Source organism: Corvus brachyrhynchos, unplaced genomic scaffold, assembly GCF_000691975.1.
Source record: "Corvus brachyrhynchos isolate BGI_N302 unplaced genomic scaffold, ASM69197v1 scaffold514, whole genome shotgun sequence".
Classification (NCBI taxonomy): domain Eukaryota; kingdom Metazoa; phylum Chordata; class Aves; order Passeriformes; family Corvidae; genus Corvus; species Corvus brachyrhynchos.
The window spans coordinates 2,561,934-2,579,643 of NW_008238319.1; the positions used below are offsets into that span (position 1 = coordinate 2,561,934).

At 43.7% G+C, this 17,710-nt stretch overlaps 1 protein-coding gene across 1 annotated transcript in view; it reads right to left on the reverse strand.

Annotated features, from left to right (window-relative positions):
* Positions 1–17,710, reverse strand: part of DOCK1 (dedicator of cytokinesis 1) — a 244,271-nt gene that overhangs the window by 212,463 nt on the left and 14,098 nt on the right. The window contains exons 7-18 of the mRNA XM_017733893.1: positions 16,583–16,718; positions 15,651–15,808; positions 14,894–14,975; positions 14,050–14,185; positions 13,651–13,723; positions 11,761–11,903; positions 9,457–9,582; positions 8,151–8,275; positions 7,782–7,880; positions 7,040–7,112; positions 5,549–5,652; positions 4,698–4,881 (exon numbers count right to left, since the gene is read on the reverse strand). Coding sequence (XP_017589382.1) covers positions 4,698–4,881; positions 5,549–5,652; positions 7,040–7,112; positions 7,782–7,880; positions 8,151–8,275; positions 9,457–9,582; positions 11,761–11,903; positions 13,651–13,723; positions 14,050–14,185; positions 14,894–14,975; positions 15,651–15,808; positions 16,583–16,718 — 1,439 coding nt within the window. The remainder of the gene's footprint in view (positions 1–4,697; positions 4,882–5,548; positions 5,653–7,039; positions 7,113–7,781; positions 7,881–8,150; positions 8,276–9,456; positions 9,583–11,760; positions 11,904–13,650; positions 13,724–14,049; positions 14,186–14,893; positions 14,976–15,650; positions 15,809–16,582; positions 16,719–17,710) is intronic.

Below are 17,710 nucleotides of genomic sequence, written 5' to 3' on the forward strand. Positions count from 1 at the left end.
TAATTTGCTGTACACAACAGTTGTGTATTTAGAAAAAGATGCCAGAATGAAATTAGTCAGCCACCAACACAGTTGTATCTACAGGGCAGTGACTCTCCCAGCATTAATGTTTCCAGCTCCTTTGCTCTCACTGCATAAACTGAAAAGAAAACAAAGCATAATGCAAGGCAAACAGCTGCAAACGAAATGAGAGTGGGGGGAAGCTGGGTGATGAGTAGTGCCCAGACTGCTCTCAAGGGATGGACCCTGAGGATACAGAGTGGATCATGAGAATGGTCTCGTCCCCAAATCCGGCACCATGAAGATGGTGTCACTCCAGCATTCCTTGATAAAGAAGGGAATACAGAAGGCCAGCTCTCTCCATTAGTCATTGCAAAGCTTCCTTTAGAGAGAAGTTCCCAGGAGGAACTCTCAGCTCCCCTGCAGAGCAGCAGCTCGCTGGGAAATATCAACCCCAGGGAGTCAAACCCACCCCAGCATTTGCTGAGATGCTGAATTGCACCCAGACCCCAAACCCCACACTCCTCCTGCCTTAGCCAAAGTAGCCTCAGGGAAAAATTCTTCCCCATGAAAAGTCACTTTTCAGCACAAAACAAACTCGCAGCAACTCCTGCTCAGAAGAAGCCTTCAACAAAAAACTGAACTCGATGATCTTAAAGGTCTTCTCCAACCTAAACGATTTTATGACTAATTTAAAGACTCACTACCTTCAGTTTAGCCCCTGGCCCACTCCTGCACATTACCCACCTCCCAATATAATTCATATTATGTGAATTCTGCCCAAAATAACTCAAAACAGGCAGTTTCTCCCACCAAATATCCCCTCACCTCTCTGCTATTCAGACTTTCAAAGCAACCAACACCATGCTTACCAAGCCATGAATCTGCAGAGTTTATTCTGCAAATTATCTGCAAAGACCCAAAGCAGCTGCTATACTTTTCCCAAAAATGTTTCATTCTAAGTAATAAATGAAATGACTTCTAGTGGAGAGGACTGCAGTACTCCTCGGAAAGATTTCCCTCTGAGCAGCACTCAAATCAAGCCTTCTCATCATCTCCTTGTGAGGAGAAATACAGAGTGGTTTACTACATTAAAGCTTTGAAAGACTTGAATCCAAGTCCTCCATTCCTTTTAATACATCCTATAAGAAGTCTACAGCCTGAACCCAAAGTCTTAAGAAACTCAGCATTAACAAAAAAATGCTTCTGGAAGCAAAGCAGCCTCCATGAGTTATCCAAAGTGTTTCATGGATATATTCATAGCAGCTTTCCACCCCTGAATTTTGCTGCAGTCTGACTTCTAACAAGGCATCAGCTTGACAGAAGAAATGATCTGAACAAAAGCCAGCCCACAGACAAGCTCTGAACAGCATCACGGATTGCCCCAAGAAAACAAACCCACGTGGACTCGCAGCGTGCTGGCAGAGCAAATGCTAAATGAATATACATTTGTGAGCACAAAATGTCAGTGCAGGCCAGCTGAAAGGGAAAAATAACTTACAGGGTACAGAAAAATGGGCACTCACTGGCACTGCAAGCATTAATTAACCCCAGCAAAGTACCAGTCAGGCAGTTAATCCCACTCCTTTCACAGGGCTGCGTGTAAAATAATGCAGCAAAAGGATGTAAACCACTGGTTTAGCCTACAAGAAACAGGAATGCTGGAGTCAGCCTAGGTCAAGTGAAATTTGAGATTAGAAAACATCAGGAGAAAGATAGAATGAGGTTGCCCAGAGAAGCTGTGGCTGCCCCAACCCTGGCAGTGTCCAAGGCCAGGCTGGAGCAACCTGGGACAGTGGAAGGTGTCCCTGCCCATGGCAGGGGTGGCACTGGATGATCATTCAGGTCCCTTCCAACCCAAACCAGTGCGGGATTCTGTGATTTCCAACTGCAAAGGGTTTAAACAAACACCCAGACTGCAAAGTCCCCAGCAGCAACTTTGCTTTATTAATGTGATTTATTATTCTACTGACTGCTTATGAACATTTTCTTTCACAGGGTATTTAACAAGTGGAAGCAAACAGCCCAAGTTCCTGCCTATCTGCTTCCCCTGACCTGTATCTGTGCAAAAGCTCCCCCATAGACACACCCAAACCTTTCTCAAAGCCCAGCTCCTGAATTAAGTTAGATAATATTTCCCCTAAAAATCTGTTCTTTGAAATTCTCTACTTTCTTGATTTTAACATTTGATTTTCCAGGCTGTATGACTTTTATTTTAATTCAGTGCTTACATCTTCACTTTTTATGCCACTACAGCACTTCAATTTGTCATGTGTGTATGTGTGTCGCGTTTTTTTTGATTATCAACTGTGCTAAGTCAAATTCTTCCCAACTGTTCTCCAAAATCCTGGTCTCCCTGGTTCCTCAAAGTCCTGACTCCAGTGAAGGAACAGCCACTATTATCCTGAGATTTGAGTCCTTCAGGCAGGAAAAAAAACAGAGAAATTCTTGAAATAAGCCTTGGATGCTTCCAACACAAACCCACGGGGACAGCACCAGCCAGCTCTCTGCCTACTGGAAACTGAACACTTTTCCAGCATTAATGCAAGTCCATTAATGCAAATTCACTTCTGGTCCCATCACCCTGATAATAACAGGGCATCCTGGAAGTCTTGGAAGAAGATTAACTGCAAAATCCAGCAAAAGGCCAGGGAACGGTCCTGCCCTAATAAATCCTGCTCAAATCACTAAAAACTGGTGAAGTTTTAAAGTAGATACTTCTTACCACCACCCTCTCTCAAATAAAGTCTCACCAGTGGCCAAGTTTGTTATTTTGAAGACTTTTCCATGCTAAGGACATTGATTACTGATTGAAAAGCAACATTAATAACTCAACAGTTCATAGAGGACTGAAGTCAAGGGAGTGCTCAAAGAGCTCGGGTGCAAGAAGGTCTCTGCACCATCAACCACCACGCAGAAAAAGCCAGATGACTTATTCTCATGCTTTCAGAATAATTAAAAATAAGTCTTAAAGCCAGTTCTAGGATAGTTATGGAGGGTAAAGAAAGAACTATGACTGGTAATCAAAAGAAAAATCTGCTTTGGCTCAACGTTTTGGTAAGTGAGGATAATAATGGATTTTTATTTACTTGTTTTTAAGGAAGTTAAAGGAAGATTATTAACCAACCATTTTACAAAACTTAAAATCAGCTTCAGAAATCACCATCTGAAAAGCACTGCCAATTTTCAGATGCAAACTGATACTTGAGGGAGGAATTTAATGATGTTTTTTTGTTTCGTTTCTTTTCTGCTCAACGACGCATGGTGATCTTGCTTAATAGTGTCACAGTACTTTGAAGAGAGAGAAAAGACTTTGGCAACTCCGAGGAAAAGTTTCACAGACAACACAATTACCAGCAGCATTAAATAAAGATCAGGCCCTCAAAGCAAACGCTATGTAAATTAAGCGCCAAACAATGCTCAGGTTTAATTTTAATAGCAGTTCTGTGAAAGCCACATCAATATATTGATCACTGGGAAATACTTTTAACTACTAACAAGCACTAGGGAAGGCTGAAGGGAAAAACAGCACACATGTTCCAACAAAAAGCAGTTTAATTCCAGATGCTGGATCCTGCTCTCCGAGCCCCGGCCCCACTGTGCTGCTGTTGAGCTGCGATCCCATCTTTGCTGGGAAATCCTACAAGCACATCCCAATTCTTTTGCTGAGCACCCTCCCAGGCTCCAAGCCTGCCAGACTGCAGTGGATCTGATGTGCTCTGCATGTGAAACACCCGGGATGTGCTGGGAGATGCCACTGGAAAACACCGCAATCAACTCCGGGCTGGCCGTGGAGCCGTGCCCGAGCAGGGACATCCCCCTGGACAGGGGGGACTCAGGAATGTGGGAATCTCATCGTGATTCCCACCCACCTCCCCTCCTCATCCAGCTCCCCACAGACCCTCCTGAGTCACAGCAGCTCCCTGGAATGACTCACTCCCTATGGAATGACCCTCCCACACTCCCCACTCCGCTGCTGGTGCGGCCAGGAGAACAAGGGATCGCTCCATGGCAACGGAGCACAGAAATTACACAGAGGGCACAGGCTGGAAATGTGAAATATTGGCTGTGCTGGCTGCCACCAGCTTTGCACAGCCTTGGGATGCACTCAGCCAGCTGACAAATGGGGAAAATGTACAGAAGGCAGGGTTTAGAAGGAACAAACGAGGCCAAGGCCACTCCTGGGAAGGTGTGGGAACATGAGAGTGACCTCCAGGCAACACATCCTCCCCTCACATCCCTTCTGCACACCACGAGAACACATCAAAGCTTTCCTCAGCCCCAAGATACGGATATTGCACCCTGGAATAACAAACCAGCTTGTTTGGGAGCAGAGCCCTGATACTACCTACTCTGGAAAGCAAATTCATCCCCTTCCTCAGTGCTACTTTTCAGGGAAAAGTAAATTGCCACAGAGCCCTGTTTTCAGTGCACTTCAGGGCAAGAGTCTCAGCTATATGGGAAACAATACCCCTGGTTCCACTTAACCTCAGAATCCCAAGTTTCCTCAGACACTGACTGCTCTGGAGCAAAGAGAGAGAAAAGGTTGGATAGTTCACACACTCACCCAACCCAATTCAATCCAGGACCTTGCGGCAAACAGCCACCACCCATTCCCATGGAATGGGGATGGAGAAGGCAGCAAAGCCAGCACACAGATCCCAATCCTGCTGTGAGGAGCAGTTCTGGGAACTCACCATTCTGGGTCAGTTTTGTTGAACAGACCAGAGTGGAAATCTGGAAAGAGTCTTTGCTGATGGTGCAGCTGCCAAGGTTCTGCATGCTCTTCCCTGTTGCTGAATGTCCCTTTTCCTCCAGCTCTATTTTCGTGGATGGCAGACTGAGATAGGTCGAGGCATCCTCCAGCTTCTTGGCTTCTGCCTACAGTGATGTTTGAAACACAGCAGGAGAAAATAACCAGTCAAAATCTCAGTAATAAGAAAATTTTAACATTTATACTGAATTTTCTTAGGTTTGGAACCATCAAATTCACTTCTCCCAATCCACAAAAAAACTCCACAACAAATGCCTTTGAAATTAAAACATATTAAAGGTTTAACACTCAATCACCCATATTCAATCACCCATATTCAATCACCCATATTCAATCACCCATATTCAATCACCCATATTCAATCACCCATATTCAATCACCCATATTCAATCACCCATATTCAATCACCCATATTCAATCACCCATATTCAATCACCCATATTCAATCACCCATATTCAATCACCCATATTCAATCACCCATATTCAATCACCCATATTCAATCACCCATATTCAATCACCCATATTCAATCACCCATATCAAACCCCCCATATCAAATCACCCATATTCAATCACCCATATTCAATCACCCATATTCAATCACCCATATTCAATCACCCATATTCAATCACCCATATAAACCAACTACCCATGACTTGCTGCTTAGTTTGATTTAACAGAGGAGTTCAAAACACATTTTCCTGTGTAATTCTGGAACAGAATTCCCCAGAAGTCAATCAGTGGAGCTTCCCCACTGGGAAGTCAAAATTCTACCTTGTAAACTATAAGGTCGTGCTCTCCATCTCTCAGAGTTGTCCCATCGTATCTCATGAGCTTCACAAATGCCAGAGCAAATATTTTCTCAGATTTATCTTTGGCTGTTACAAAAAAAAGACAAATCACCACATAATTATTTGATACTTCTACAGTCAGCACACCTAAATCCCACAGACATGGACAACCTGCCAGTGAGTGACCACAGCAAAGATTCTCCTGTAAATTAAGTGTACAAGAAATTGGGGAAGTCTACTAAAAGCAAGATAGAACCAAAAAAAAAAAAAAGAACATATCAACAGTAACCAGATGCTCCATTTTCCTATTCTGTCTGTTCTTTTGGAAAGCTTTATTAAGGCAACTTTTTAAAAACAAACCAGAAATGTGATGCATTTGGAAAGCTCAGGTTTTTAGAAGAATGGCAGTGTTTGGGAGCTGGAATAAAGATCTGAACAGCAGCACTGAGGATCTCATCAGAGCACAGAGCCCTGAGGACACACATTTGAAGGGGGAACATTAGAAGCAAAACAGAAACTGGATCTGTAATTGCAGATGAAGCGCCTGAGCTTTTTTGAAAGCTGACCCATTCTGCAGCCAACAGGAACTAGAAAATGCATTTGCTTTGTTCTTGCACAAATCTATTGGCAAAAGTTTAAAAAAACAAAGCAACAGAGGAAGGAGAGATCACAAAGTTGAGAAGTAAAGCCAGAAGGAAAGTGGCATTACCTCAGACAGCCCAAGGAGCCTGGGAGAAAGCCCTGGAAGGGGCTCCTCTTAATATTTAGGAATGACCTCTTAAATATTTAGGCTGTGACCAACCTAAATATTTGAGCCATCATAAGAACATTTCTGACTCTATTGATTTGTAGCACACAATCATGATTCTGATAATAATGGCACTGACTTTTGGCATATTGTTTTCCTTAAGAATTATCATTCTTGTCTTGAGGATGTTTTTTGTTGCCATACCGTTTTTGGGTGGGTTTTTTTTTTGTTCTGTGTTTTTGTTTGGCTGGGTTGTTTGGCTTTTTGGGGGGTTTTTGTTTGTTTTTCGTGTTTATCTAAATTGTTTTACTAAGTTTCTCAATCCCAAAGTCTTCAATTCCTGATGCTAAGCCAACTGTAAACTTTCACATTCCCATTTGTTGATCTTTACTACTCCCTACCCCTAAGGTACAGAATACCACAACCCTCTGAATTACTAATGGAAAGCTTTATTCCATTAGTAACCTAGTAAAAAATCCCATTTATTCCCTTTGGAGAAAAAAAACTGGGCAGGGAAGGAAAACCTTGATGAGGATAGGTAAGAGTGAGGAAGATGTAAAGGGAAAAAGGAGCTGAGATGTGACATAAAATAAAATGTCACAAATTTAATCCTGCACTAAAAGCGATGACGTGAATCAGTTCAGGACTGGGAATGCCATCCCTGCTTCAGGAGACACTGGCACCAGGCACTGCCAGGAATTCCCAAGGAGAGGCTGAGGTACTCACAGTCCTGGGAAGATCTGTGGCGGAAGGTGAACCTCAGGTGGCTGCGGTTCACGTCCTCGATGGGGATGGCCACCTGCACACGAGGGGACAGGGGAAGGAAATGGTCAGTGCAGCACCTTCAGCCTCTCCCAACCCCATCCAGACATCTTTCAGCTCTTCCAAATGATCAGGGAGTGACAATCCCAGCAGCACATCCATCCTCTGCCATCCCCAGCAGCTCCTTTCTGCCTACGGACACAACAAGTGCAGCTTTGGAGTGAAAATTCTGATGTGGGGAGTAGCTCCAAGGCCCTTGTGAGCACACAGCCCCTGCTCCCAACTGCTCAGACAGACTGGAAGTATCCCAGAAAGCCACCATCAGCTCCTCTGCAATATCCAAACTTGGCAGGGAAGTGGAAAGATTATTGCCCCAGCAAAATGAGCAAGCTTAAAGCACAACCAGCTCCCCAAACAGTGATGAGTCCAGCACTCTGGCAGATGTGTTACAGCCTTCATATCCCGCTCCTCTAGGTCAGCTTCATGGAAACAGAGCAAACCATTCCTAAAGAGATGCTGGAGTTTCCCCACAACAGTCATCCTGGCCAATGGCTGAAATAAAATTCAATGTGCAATAAAAGTCAGAGCCTTCCTTAGCTGAGCCATTCCTTGCCCTGCTGATGCATTTCCCCAGTTTTGTTTCCCACTGAAAGCTGTATTAACGGCACATTAACACCCAGAGAAGTTATTTTAACAGTTTCAATACCTTTACAGTCTCAAACCAGCGAGGCTGCTTCACTTGGTAATAGATCACTGACTTGTACTCCGAGATGGCTTCATCACCAGCACCAGGAAAAATCACACTCTGCAAAAACAAGCCACAGGGGAAGCATTTATGCCACTTAAACCCCACTTTTTCAGTCAAATCAACAAAAAATAATTCAGTGAGGAGAATGCTCCTCATGAAACTGGTATCAAAGTGCATTCATTGATAAGGCAAAATGTACTTAATGATGCCAAAAGTCTGGCTGAAAATAAAACCTGGGACCTTAAGCTGCCAAATACAGATGTTGGAAAGGCTTAAACAGGTAAGTATCAAAATCAAAAAGCCCCCAGACATGAAACACTTTAGTACCTCTAATCTTTTGCCATCTTCATCATAAACAGACACTGTGACTTCCACGTTCTTTGCTGTGGTTTTACTGCCTTTGTCAAAATCTCCCTGAACCAAGGTGACATAAATGTCATTACGAACATCTCCTACAAGGGAAAGCAAAGCACAGAATAACCCACAATTCTCACAGTCAACCCACGGATTTGTGAAACCCGTGACACACAGAAACAACAGCAAAACATTGAAAACACCACATTTCCATTTATTTTGTTTTTACACAACTTCATTCATTATTCATTTGAAAGGAGAAGTTTCAACACAGCCATTTGTCCCATACAAAGGTGTTTTGCAATTTAAAATATTTTAGCAGCCTACAAGAGGTCTCCAATTTGTTACATCAGGAAGAGGTTTGATGTTTTTGCTGGCTTGGGGGTTGCAGGGGAGGGCTGTATTCAGATTCGTGTTTTAAAATGCTCCTCAGCTCCACCCCAATTCAATTGGGATTTTGAAGACGAGCTGGGGAAACGAGGGATTTCCAATAATTTCATGAGGCAGACTGTTTATGAGCCAACACAGGACCCAAACAAGGTGCTGAGGCACTCACACCATACTGGAGAGACTGTAAAACATCGGACAAACATCTGTCAGCAGCCACAGGGACACCTGGAACTGGGATGGGCTTTGGAAACACCTCATGGACCCTCCAGAGCCCATCAACCTGCAAAGGACAGTGCAGGTTCTGCTCTTGCTCAGGGCAGTTTTTATTTGGAGAAGCACCACAGTTCTGGGTTGGTTTTTATGGGTTTTGGTTTGGTTTCTTTTCTGTAAACACCTGAGCTGAACACGCACAGAATACTTGTATTTAAAAAAAGATGATGGGGCTCTCTTTCAAAGGCATTATCCACATCTGGTACCAACCCTAAGAGAGCAGCTATCTCTAAATCAAGCCTGTGCCTCTGAAAAATCTGCTTTGGATTCAGCACAGGACAGGAGTTTTACATATGCCCTTGCTATGGGGATAATACAAAGTGTGTACTTTGTATACATTCTTTTTAACCGGGAGAAAAGAGGAGAATTTCCACTCTCACTGGGATCTCCTGTCTTCTTGAAGGGGGTGGGAGCTTCATTTATTGATGCAGGTATTACCGAAGTATTTTACATTTATTTTAAATGAGACAGCATCTTTTGATGATGCTTTTTTTTTCCATGCATACCATACCTTAAATTCATCTTTAATTATTTTTTTCCTCCAAAACCTTCCATAGATCCAGACATTTAAAGCAGGTTAAAATCTAACAAAGCAGCATCAATCCCCACAGTGCCTTACCAGGCATGATAATCTCAGGAAAGCCCATTTTCCGAGCCACTGCTGTTGACCTGTCCACTAAGTGTGGAAACTCTTTCCTAATCTGATGGATATCTCCTGGAAGAAGTTTCAAAGTCACCCACAGACCTGTTGTGTAAAAAAACCCACAATTATGGAACTGCTGGGATTTATTCTTAGACACTACAGATTTCTTTTAACAAACTGAAAAATGTAAGAATATTAAAATAATTCAGGTACATTAAGATAACTGATCTCCCTTTGCTAAAAATAATTACAAAATATTTTAGAACACTCAAAAGATCTCATCACTTCCCACAAAAATATGAGCACAGCAAACAGAATTATTTCTGATTATGTTCCATGTTCTTCTTAATGAAATGTTTATCTTCTACAGGGAAACAAGAGAAGAAGTAAGGATGATTTGCATGGAACAACTTCAGTATTCCAAGCAAGCAATAGCAGCAGATCCATACCCCAAACTGATTTATCAACACCCCCATAAGTTGTTTCTACTGCTCTGAGCACACAGAAATCTACAGCATCAGCTTCACACAGCTGATATTTTTCTGCTCAGCAGCAGAAGAAGCCACTAAAAAGCTGCTGCTTGCCAACTCACATCAGGCACATTTGTTACAGCAAAAAGAAAGATGCCAAAGTGGAAAAAAAAAAAAACCATAAAAATAAAAAAGAAACCCAACCCAAAGAAGTCCTCCACTTGGTGAAGTGGCTGGCAATCAAGTTTAAGCACGAAATAATCACAGCAGCAATTTGCAGAAGAAAATCCTAAAATTAAAAGCTACGAAAAACACCCCAAAAATATTCATCCATGAAATAAATTGTGGGTTACCCTGTGAGAGAATTAACTGTACATTCATTTGGCACACACTTGGCAGCTTGTCTTTCCCATGGTATCTCTGTAAGAGTTTCTGTGCTGACTTGTTGCCAGGGATGGTTCCAACAGCTGCTACTTCACTGAGCTGCAACTCTACCTGCACTGACTGGCTAAGGAACAACTCCCAGTCTTCCTCCTGTTTGCCTGGGCACCCTCTTTTAGGGAAAGGATATGAAATGGATCAAGGAAACCAAAATGTTTCCTCATTTTTGATACACACTGGCCACAGGTGAAAGCGAGGGGAGGAAATCGGATAAAACTTTTCCTCATTAGCTAAAGGAGAATCTAAAAGTAAGGTTTATTTAAAATTTTGTTTGCTATTAGTGAGAAAAATCAGGGAAAAGTGTGTGATTTTCCTGGAGTTTGGTCAGATACGAAGTGATACAGACATTCAAAGAGTGTCTGGTGGAAACTCCGCATTAACCAGAGTAACTCCGTATTAATCCAGAATTCCACAAAAATATTGAAGCCAGTAGAGGAATAACTGGACACAGACACATCACAACCATGAGATCACACACAACAATAAATCAGCCCAGAGCACTGCCCTAGAGAAGGTAGGGGGGAAGGTTTCAGAGTGGTTGCCTGGCTCTGGTTCCCTCCTCACCCTCCTGCAAGCTCAGGTCTTCTGGGGAAGGAGCAAAATGCTGCATGTGCAGCTGCAGAGTGGAAAAATACAGGGAAGGAAGAGAAGGGAGGGAATATCCCTTCCTGCAGCATGGAGAGGCAAAAATCCACAGCTCAAAGGCACAAGAGCTGAATCCTTGAGCCATCATCTTCAGCAGAGAATCACAAGAGTCACAGGATGGGTGGGGTTGGAAGGGACCTCTGGAGATCATCCAGTCCTGCCAAGGGGAGCAGGTGACACAGGAATGCGTGCAGATGGGTTGGGAATGTCTCCAGAGAGGGACACTCCACGCCCTCCCTGACAGCTGTTCCAGAGCTCTGCCACCCTCATGGAAAGAAATTCTTCCTCACGGTGAGGTGAAACTTGTCGTGTTTTAGTTTGTGGCCATTGCTCCTCATCCTGTCACTGAGCACCACTGAGAAGAGTCTGGCCCCATCCTCGGACACCCTTGGGATGTGTTTATATGGAATAATGACATTCCCTCTCAAGTCTCCTCCTCTGCAGACTGACCAGGCCCAGCTGCCTCAGTCTCTCATCATCAGAGAGATGTCCAGACCCCTCAATATCTTTGTGGCCTCCGCTGGACCCTCTCCAGCAGAAATATAGACATCCAAGAGATGAACAACACTACAACATGCAGAGTCCACACTGGGCAGGGGAAAAATTATGGGGCAGGAGGAAGAGAGGAACAAACCGTTCCAACTGGTTTTTGACTCCAAAATTAAAACCACCATCACTCGTTGCAAATCAAGGCGCAGGGATGCATAGAAAGAGCAGTACCTACCCTGACCCTTGTGGTTGACTTCTTTAGCAGCAATCACTTTGTTTATAACAGTCTGCAGGAAATCATTCTCCCCTGCCACCCTGGGTGAAAAACGGGATGATATGTTCAGCTGCTTGTGTCGAATGGCGTCATCCAACGCTAGCCTGGAGGATGCACATGACGACCAACACCAGGAGACAAAGGGGCACAGAAAACCAGAAGTCACAGTGACAAGGGAACACAAAAGATTGTATCATAGTTGTGACAAAGAGTATTTATTAGTCAACGCAGGACAAAGGACAGGAAAGGTAACAAGAAAGACAGAGGGAGATCATTAATCAGAAGAACGCTGATCTACCAGAGAGAGTCCAGCAAACCTGTGAGGGCTCTGCTCCCTCAGGGACAGGCACAGTCCTCAGGGAGCAGGGGGAGGTCTCCCACCTGAGATTCCCCAATTAAGCAGTGAAAACCCACACAGGCAGCTCTTTTATATCAATATTGAGATATATGTATATATTTATATTTATAGCAGACTGGCCCTGCAACACCTCCAGGGTCACCTCTGTCATTCCACAGGTGGAGTGCCCGAAGGAAAAGCTCCCATCAGTCTCACAGGGAAAAGGAGGAGAAGAGCAGACAACCCAAACTCAGTGAATAAATGAGAAGATGGGGATGATAAATAAACAGCAGCATTAGGTGTCACTGGAGTAAATCTTGCCAAGTGCTGTTGACAGCCATTTTGTTGGTGGCCAGTGAATGAGTACAAACAAACAAAGATATGAAAACAGAATTGCATGTGGTACAACAGAAACAAAGCATGGGATGAGGAGAAAAATGTGCCTCGTATACACAGCCCAAGTCTACCTTGGAAATAACAACACCAGCGTTCAACCCTGTGTTTGTTTGCACCTTGTTCATATTCTTTGGGATAGACTTTTGCAGGGGATTGTTTTCATTTATTACAGGGGGAAAAGAAAAATCACACTGTGCATCTTTTTACAGCTCTGTGTATATGTAACAGAAAAAATGAATCAGTGCTAATGGAGCAGAAAACTGGATGTTCCATTAGCACCCCCTCTGAAAGGTTCATTTCCATTCCGTACTTCCACACTTGCTAAAAAACAACTTTGCTATTGTTTACCACACAAACATATCCTTCTCTTCCCCAAAACCCATTTTCCTTGAAAAATGGAATTGTACTTTGATTTTCTCATTAACACCCCCTATCCCTGCAGCACCTGCACACCTTGCAGTCCCCTCACCAGCCTTCCACCTTCAAACCGTGAGGGCTTCCTGAATTATGCCTATTTCTCAAAATAAAATTAATTTAAGACTTCATTATTTCAAGCTTTTAAAAAAAATATTATTAAAACCCCTCTGACTATCCCTCAGTGTTTTAATCAAGGAATTCAGCTCCCATAACTATGTTTTGCCTTTTGGAACAGATGGCAGGCCAGCATTTCCCACAAAACTAAGCATCCATACTTTATTTGAATTTATTTGCCTTATCCCTTCTACCTTTGCTCACTTCATGGAATTAAAACCTGAGGATCTATGGATGGAGCATGATCTTTATGGATCTCAGGCAGAGCTAAACCAGCAATGAACTTACTTTGAGCATTTCACCCCTTACACATTCTCACCCTGACATCTTTAAACAAAAAGAAAACAAGCCTGCAAAACTGGGAATGCATACTTTAAACTCAAAAAAATCCCCAAAGTTTCTGGGGCTAGCAATTATAAATAACAGGAAATTATCAAGAAGAAGTATTAGCAACTATTACTCAGGATAAAATACCCCATGGAAATAAATTAACTTAAAATATTGGCTTTTTTTTTTTTTTTTTAAATCAAAGTTAAAATCTTGGGTTTTTTCACTTCTGCTTGCTCATGAAACTGCTCTCTACTTACGGCTGGAATGGGATGAAGTGCTGCTTGTCCTCATCATCAACCTTCCCGTTAATGATGTCAGTAACATCCATCACTGCAAAGAGAAACCAAGGGCACTGAATGAACTGATCAATGTGGGAAGAGGGAACACCCTGGGGAACTGAAGCAACAGTGACTCAGAAGAGGGTTGGAATTCTCAGCTGTGGAATTTCAGAATTGTCTATGGAATAACATGGTGCAGCAAATAAGCTTTGGCATCTCAGCTACCACAAGCCCTGGAAGGTAATGTCTAGGACACAGCAACCAGTCTGATGAGATTTGGAACGACTCTTTGAGTTTATACAACCCCACAGCAGCTCCACCACCCAATTTCTATGGAAAAGATTTAATAGGATATGGAGAGATCCATCCCAGAGGTACCTGCCACCCCGAAGGGTCTGCGCAGCCCCGACGTGAGCTTCCTGGTGTTGTTGTCCCGCAGCTCCATCCTGCCCACGCGCACAATCTGACACACAAAACTGATCTTCTCTCTCTTCAGGTCTTTGCTGCCCAGGTCCTACAAACAGCAGGAACATCAGGTTGCTTTCTAATAGCTGCATTTCAAATTCCATTTCAGTAGGCTGAGGGTTTGCTGCTCAGAATTTGCCTTCACTGTGCACACCTCTAACACAAAGTGCTCTCAGAGTAGAGCAGTTTTTGTAACAATATTTAAGTATCTCACTGGAGTTCTGTGTAAATCAATTGCTTAGGAGGTCAAACCATTTCTAGTAAGCCAAAAATTCAAAAATTTACTTTGGTTTTAGCCAGGTGTTGAGAATATTTAGCAGCCGCTTGAGAGAAATGTCTCATGTGAACCTTCGCCAGCACAGAATCGTGGAATGCTTGGGGTTGGAAGGGACCTTAAAAATCATCTTGTTCCAGCCCTAGCAACGAGGAGGGACACCTCCCACTGTCCCAGGCTGCTCCAACCTGGCCTTGGGCACTGCCAGGGATCCAGGGGCAGCCCCAGCTGCTCTGGGCACCCTGTGCCAGGGCCTGCCCACCCTCCCAGGGAACAATTCCTTCCCAAAATACCATCCAGCCCTGCCCTCTGGCAGCGAGAAGCCATTCCCTGTGTCCTGTCCCTCCATCCCTTGGTCCAGAGCCCCTCTCCAGCTCTGTCTCCCCCCTGCAGAGGTGTCCCCACACTATTCACACCCAGCTCATTCCCCCTCCCGTGTGACTCCCAGGCGCTGGAGGGCAGCGCTCGGGGCGGGGCACTCACGGTGAACACGGCCCGCAGGTTGTGCAGTCTGTCAATGTCCTTGGGGAGGCCACAGCTCGACCACCTCACCAGGTAGTTCTCACTGAAAAGAAACAGTGTTTGGAGGACTTTTTGTTTAAATCACAGAGCAACAGAATCACAGAGTGGTTTAGGTTAGAAGGGACCTTAAAGACCACCCCATCACCCCTGCCATGGACAGGGACACCTCCCACTGTCCCAGGCTGCTCCCAGCCCCAATGTCCAGCCTGGCCTTGGGCACTGCCAGGGATCCAGGGGCAGCCCCAGCTGCTCTGGGAAACCCAGGAAAGGATTTCTTCCCAATATCCCATCTAAATCTACCCTCTTTCCTCTTAAAGCCATTCCCCCATATCCTATCACTGAATGCTCTTTAACATAAGCAGAAAAAGTCAACTTCAGACTTTACAGAAGACTCTTGAACCCAATCTCCTCATCCTAAACACACGAATACTGAGCAGAGAGCTGCCATTTCCCTTAGTGCAGACAGTTTTTATAAAGAAAGCACCTCCTCAGCACCCAAGTGTGGGAATTTTTGCAGCTCAGCGAGGGCACAGCCCTTGCAGGCGTGTTCACCTCTGATTTCTCATCTGCTCTGGGGGAACCACAAGCACAGCACGACCCTGAAACGTGCCCCAGCTGAAGGCACCTGCCTCTGCCTTTCACACAAATCTGACTTTGCTAAGCCCCAAAACTACCTCACTGCTATCCCTGAGTAAGCACAGATAAAAATGGCACTAACCTGATAAATTTTAATTCCAGTGGGTCATACAGAGACATCAGGACTTCAGCATCTTCTCCTATTTTACACACTACGTTTTTTAAATTTACAAATAAAGCAAACGAAGGAGTGGCAGCAAACTTGGCTTGTCTGTTGATATCAATATTCTGCTTCTGAGACTGCAATTCAAGAACAAAATAAAGTTTAACTTAGCCCAACAGACATCCAACTGCTGTAAAACTTTACTAAAAGCTTCCAGAAAGAAGAGGAGGAGGTTTCCATTGAGTGTCTGCTCTTGTGATCTTTTTTCTGTTAAGTTTTATGACAGACAGCATTTCCTGGATCTGTCTTTGAGATGCCACACCATCAGGAGAAAGTTTAAAAAAAAGAAGAGAAAAACGAGAGAAAAGAAATCTTCACTTGCTAAGTAGAGAGAGACAAATGGAGAAAAAAATTGAGCCTCAAATATATCTGAAAAAAAACAGGAACACAAAACAGAAAAAGAAACAGAAAAGTTCTTCCTTTTAAAAATAAGGATTTTGAACTGCAAGTTGCTGACAATTCAAGACTGAGAAGGGCTTTAAATTTGCCCATTTTATTTCAAAAGCAAGTTTTTAGGATTGGCATAAAGAAACCACACAATAGGATTTTTTTCTTTGTGATTCTGAAACAAACTGATGACAACCTAACTTACAAACCTCTCACATGCACATCTCTGGTATTAACCTACAAATGCACTTCATTTTGTCATATAGGTCTGAACCATCAATTCTGCTAAACCCTTTAAAGGATGAAAAAAAACCAGCCTAAGACATAAAAGTTCCTACAAAATGTTTAAGCCTGATAATTCTTCATGAACACATCAAATCCCTCATTACCAATGCTAAAAATAACAGCCATCCAATTAGTTTACAGCCTTGTGTTTCACAGGGAAAAGCCACAGTATCTCTCACTTTTTCCTCCTGTAACCTCTCTTCCACTTGCTTGGAAGCTATTTCATGTGCTCTGAAAAGGCTGATGGTGCTGGTCTGCTCTGGGTCCAAAATGTTGCCATCTTCATCTCTAACCACCAGATCCAAATCCAGAATCCTAAACAAGACAGAAGAAATGGTTGTGGATTAGCGGCGCTCAAAGGAATGCCTAAAAAACACCTGTCAAGTGTTCAACCTGCACACCTGACACACCATGGAAAAGAAATTACGTGAGACATGATAATGCAATTTAACATGTCAGCAACCCTGGAGATCCAAGGCACTTATTCCCACAAAACAGGGAGAACTGATGGAAATGAAACAGCACAACAGCTGGGGAAGCAATTTCTTGAACAAGTAAATTTGCCAGGGACTTGGGCTCCTCCTCTGATTTATCCAACAGTCTGCACAATCAAGTCCCACCACACACAGCTCATGTCTCCCACTCCACCTTCTCCTCCAACTGCAAACTCATGTTTTACCCAAAGCCCACAAGGTAAGGCAGAAGTTGTTTCCTGTTATTTAGAGCAGAAGGCAGATTTCTGTCAGCAGGGTGTTGACATCCACAATTATCTTCTGCAGAGAGGAAGGTTTCTGCCATAATCAAATCCACTCTCAGGAAAAACTTTTCACATTTTTCCACATTTCCCACAGTGCTGGCAGCAGAGCCAAGGGTTAAAAAACCAGGTCACTTCCCTAAGACTGACCTTGTCACCTCCATCCCAATAAATGCATCCCGTTTCCTTCAAACCCTGTGGTCAGCTCTCCCAGTGGAGCTGCTGTAACTGTGGGGTTGAAATACATTTGCTCAATGAGCTTAAATCAAATTTGCTGTGTCTGATAAGTCACACTGGGGTGCATGATTTATCTGAAAGGAAATTCCCTCTGGACATAACCTGCAAGCACATGAAAACAGGAGCTGTGGCACACAAAGATGCTTCCATGGACTTGGAGGAGTCCTCCTCACCCCTTCCAGACCTGGAGGTGTTAAACCCTTGAGTGGGGTCAACACCCAAACCCCTCCAATTAACTGCACTGCAAGGGAGACAAACATCACTCAAGCTGCAGATTTTTAAGCACCACCTCCTAAGCTCTGCTCTGGACTCAGCC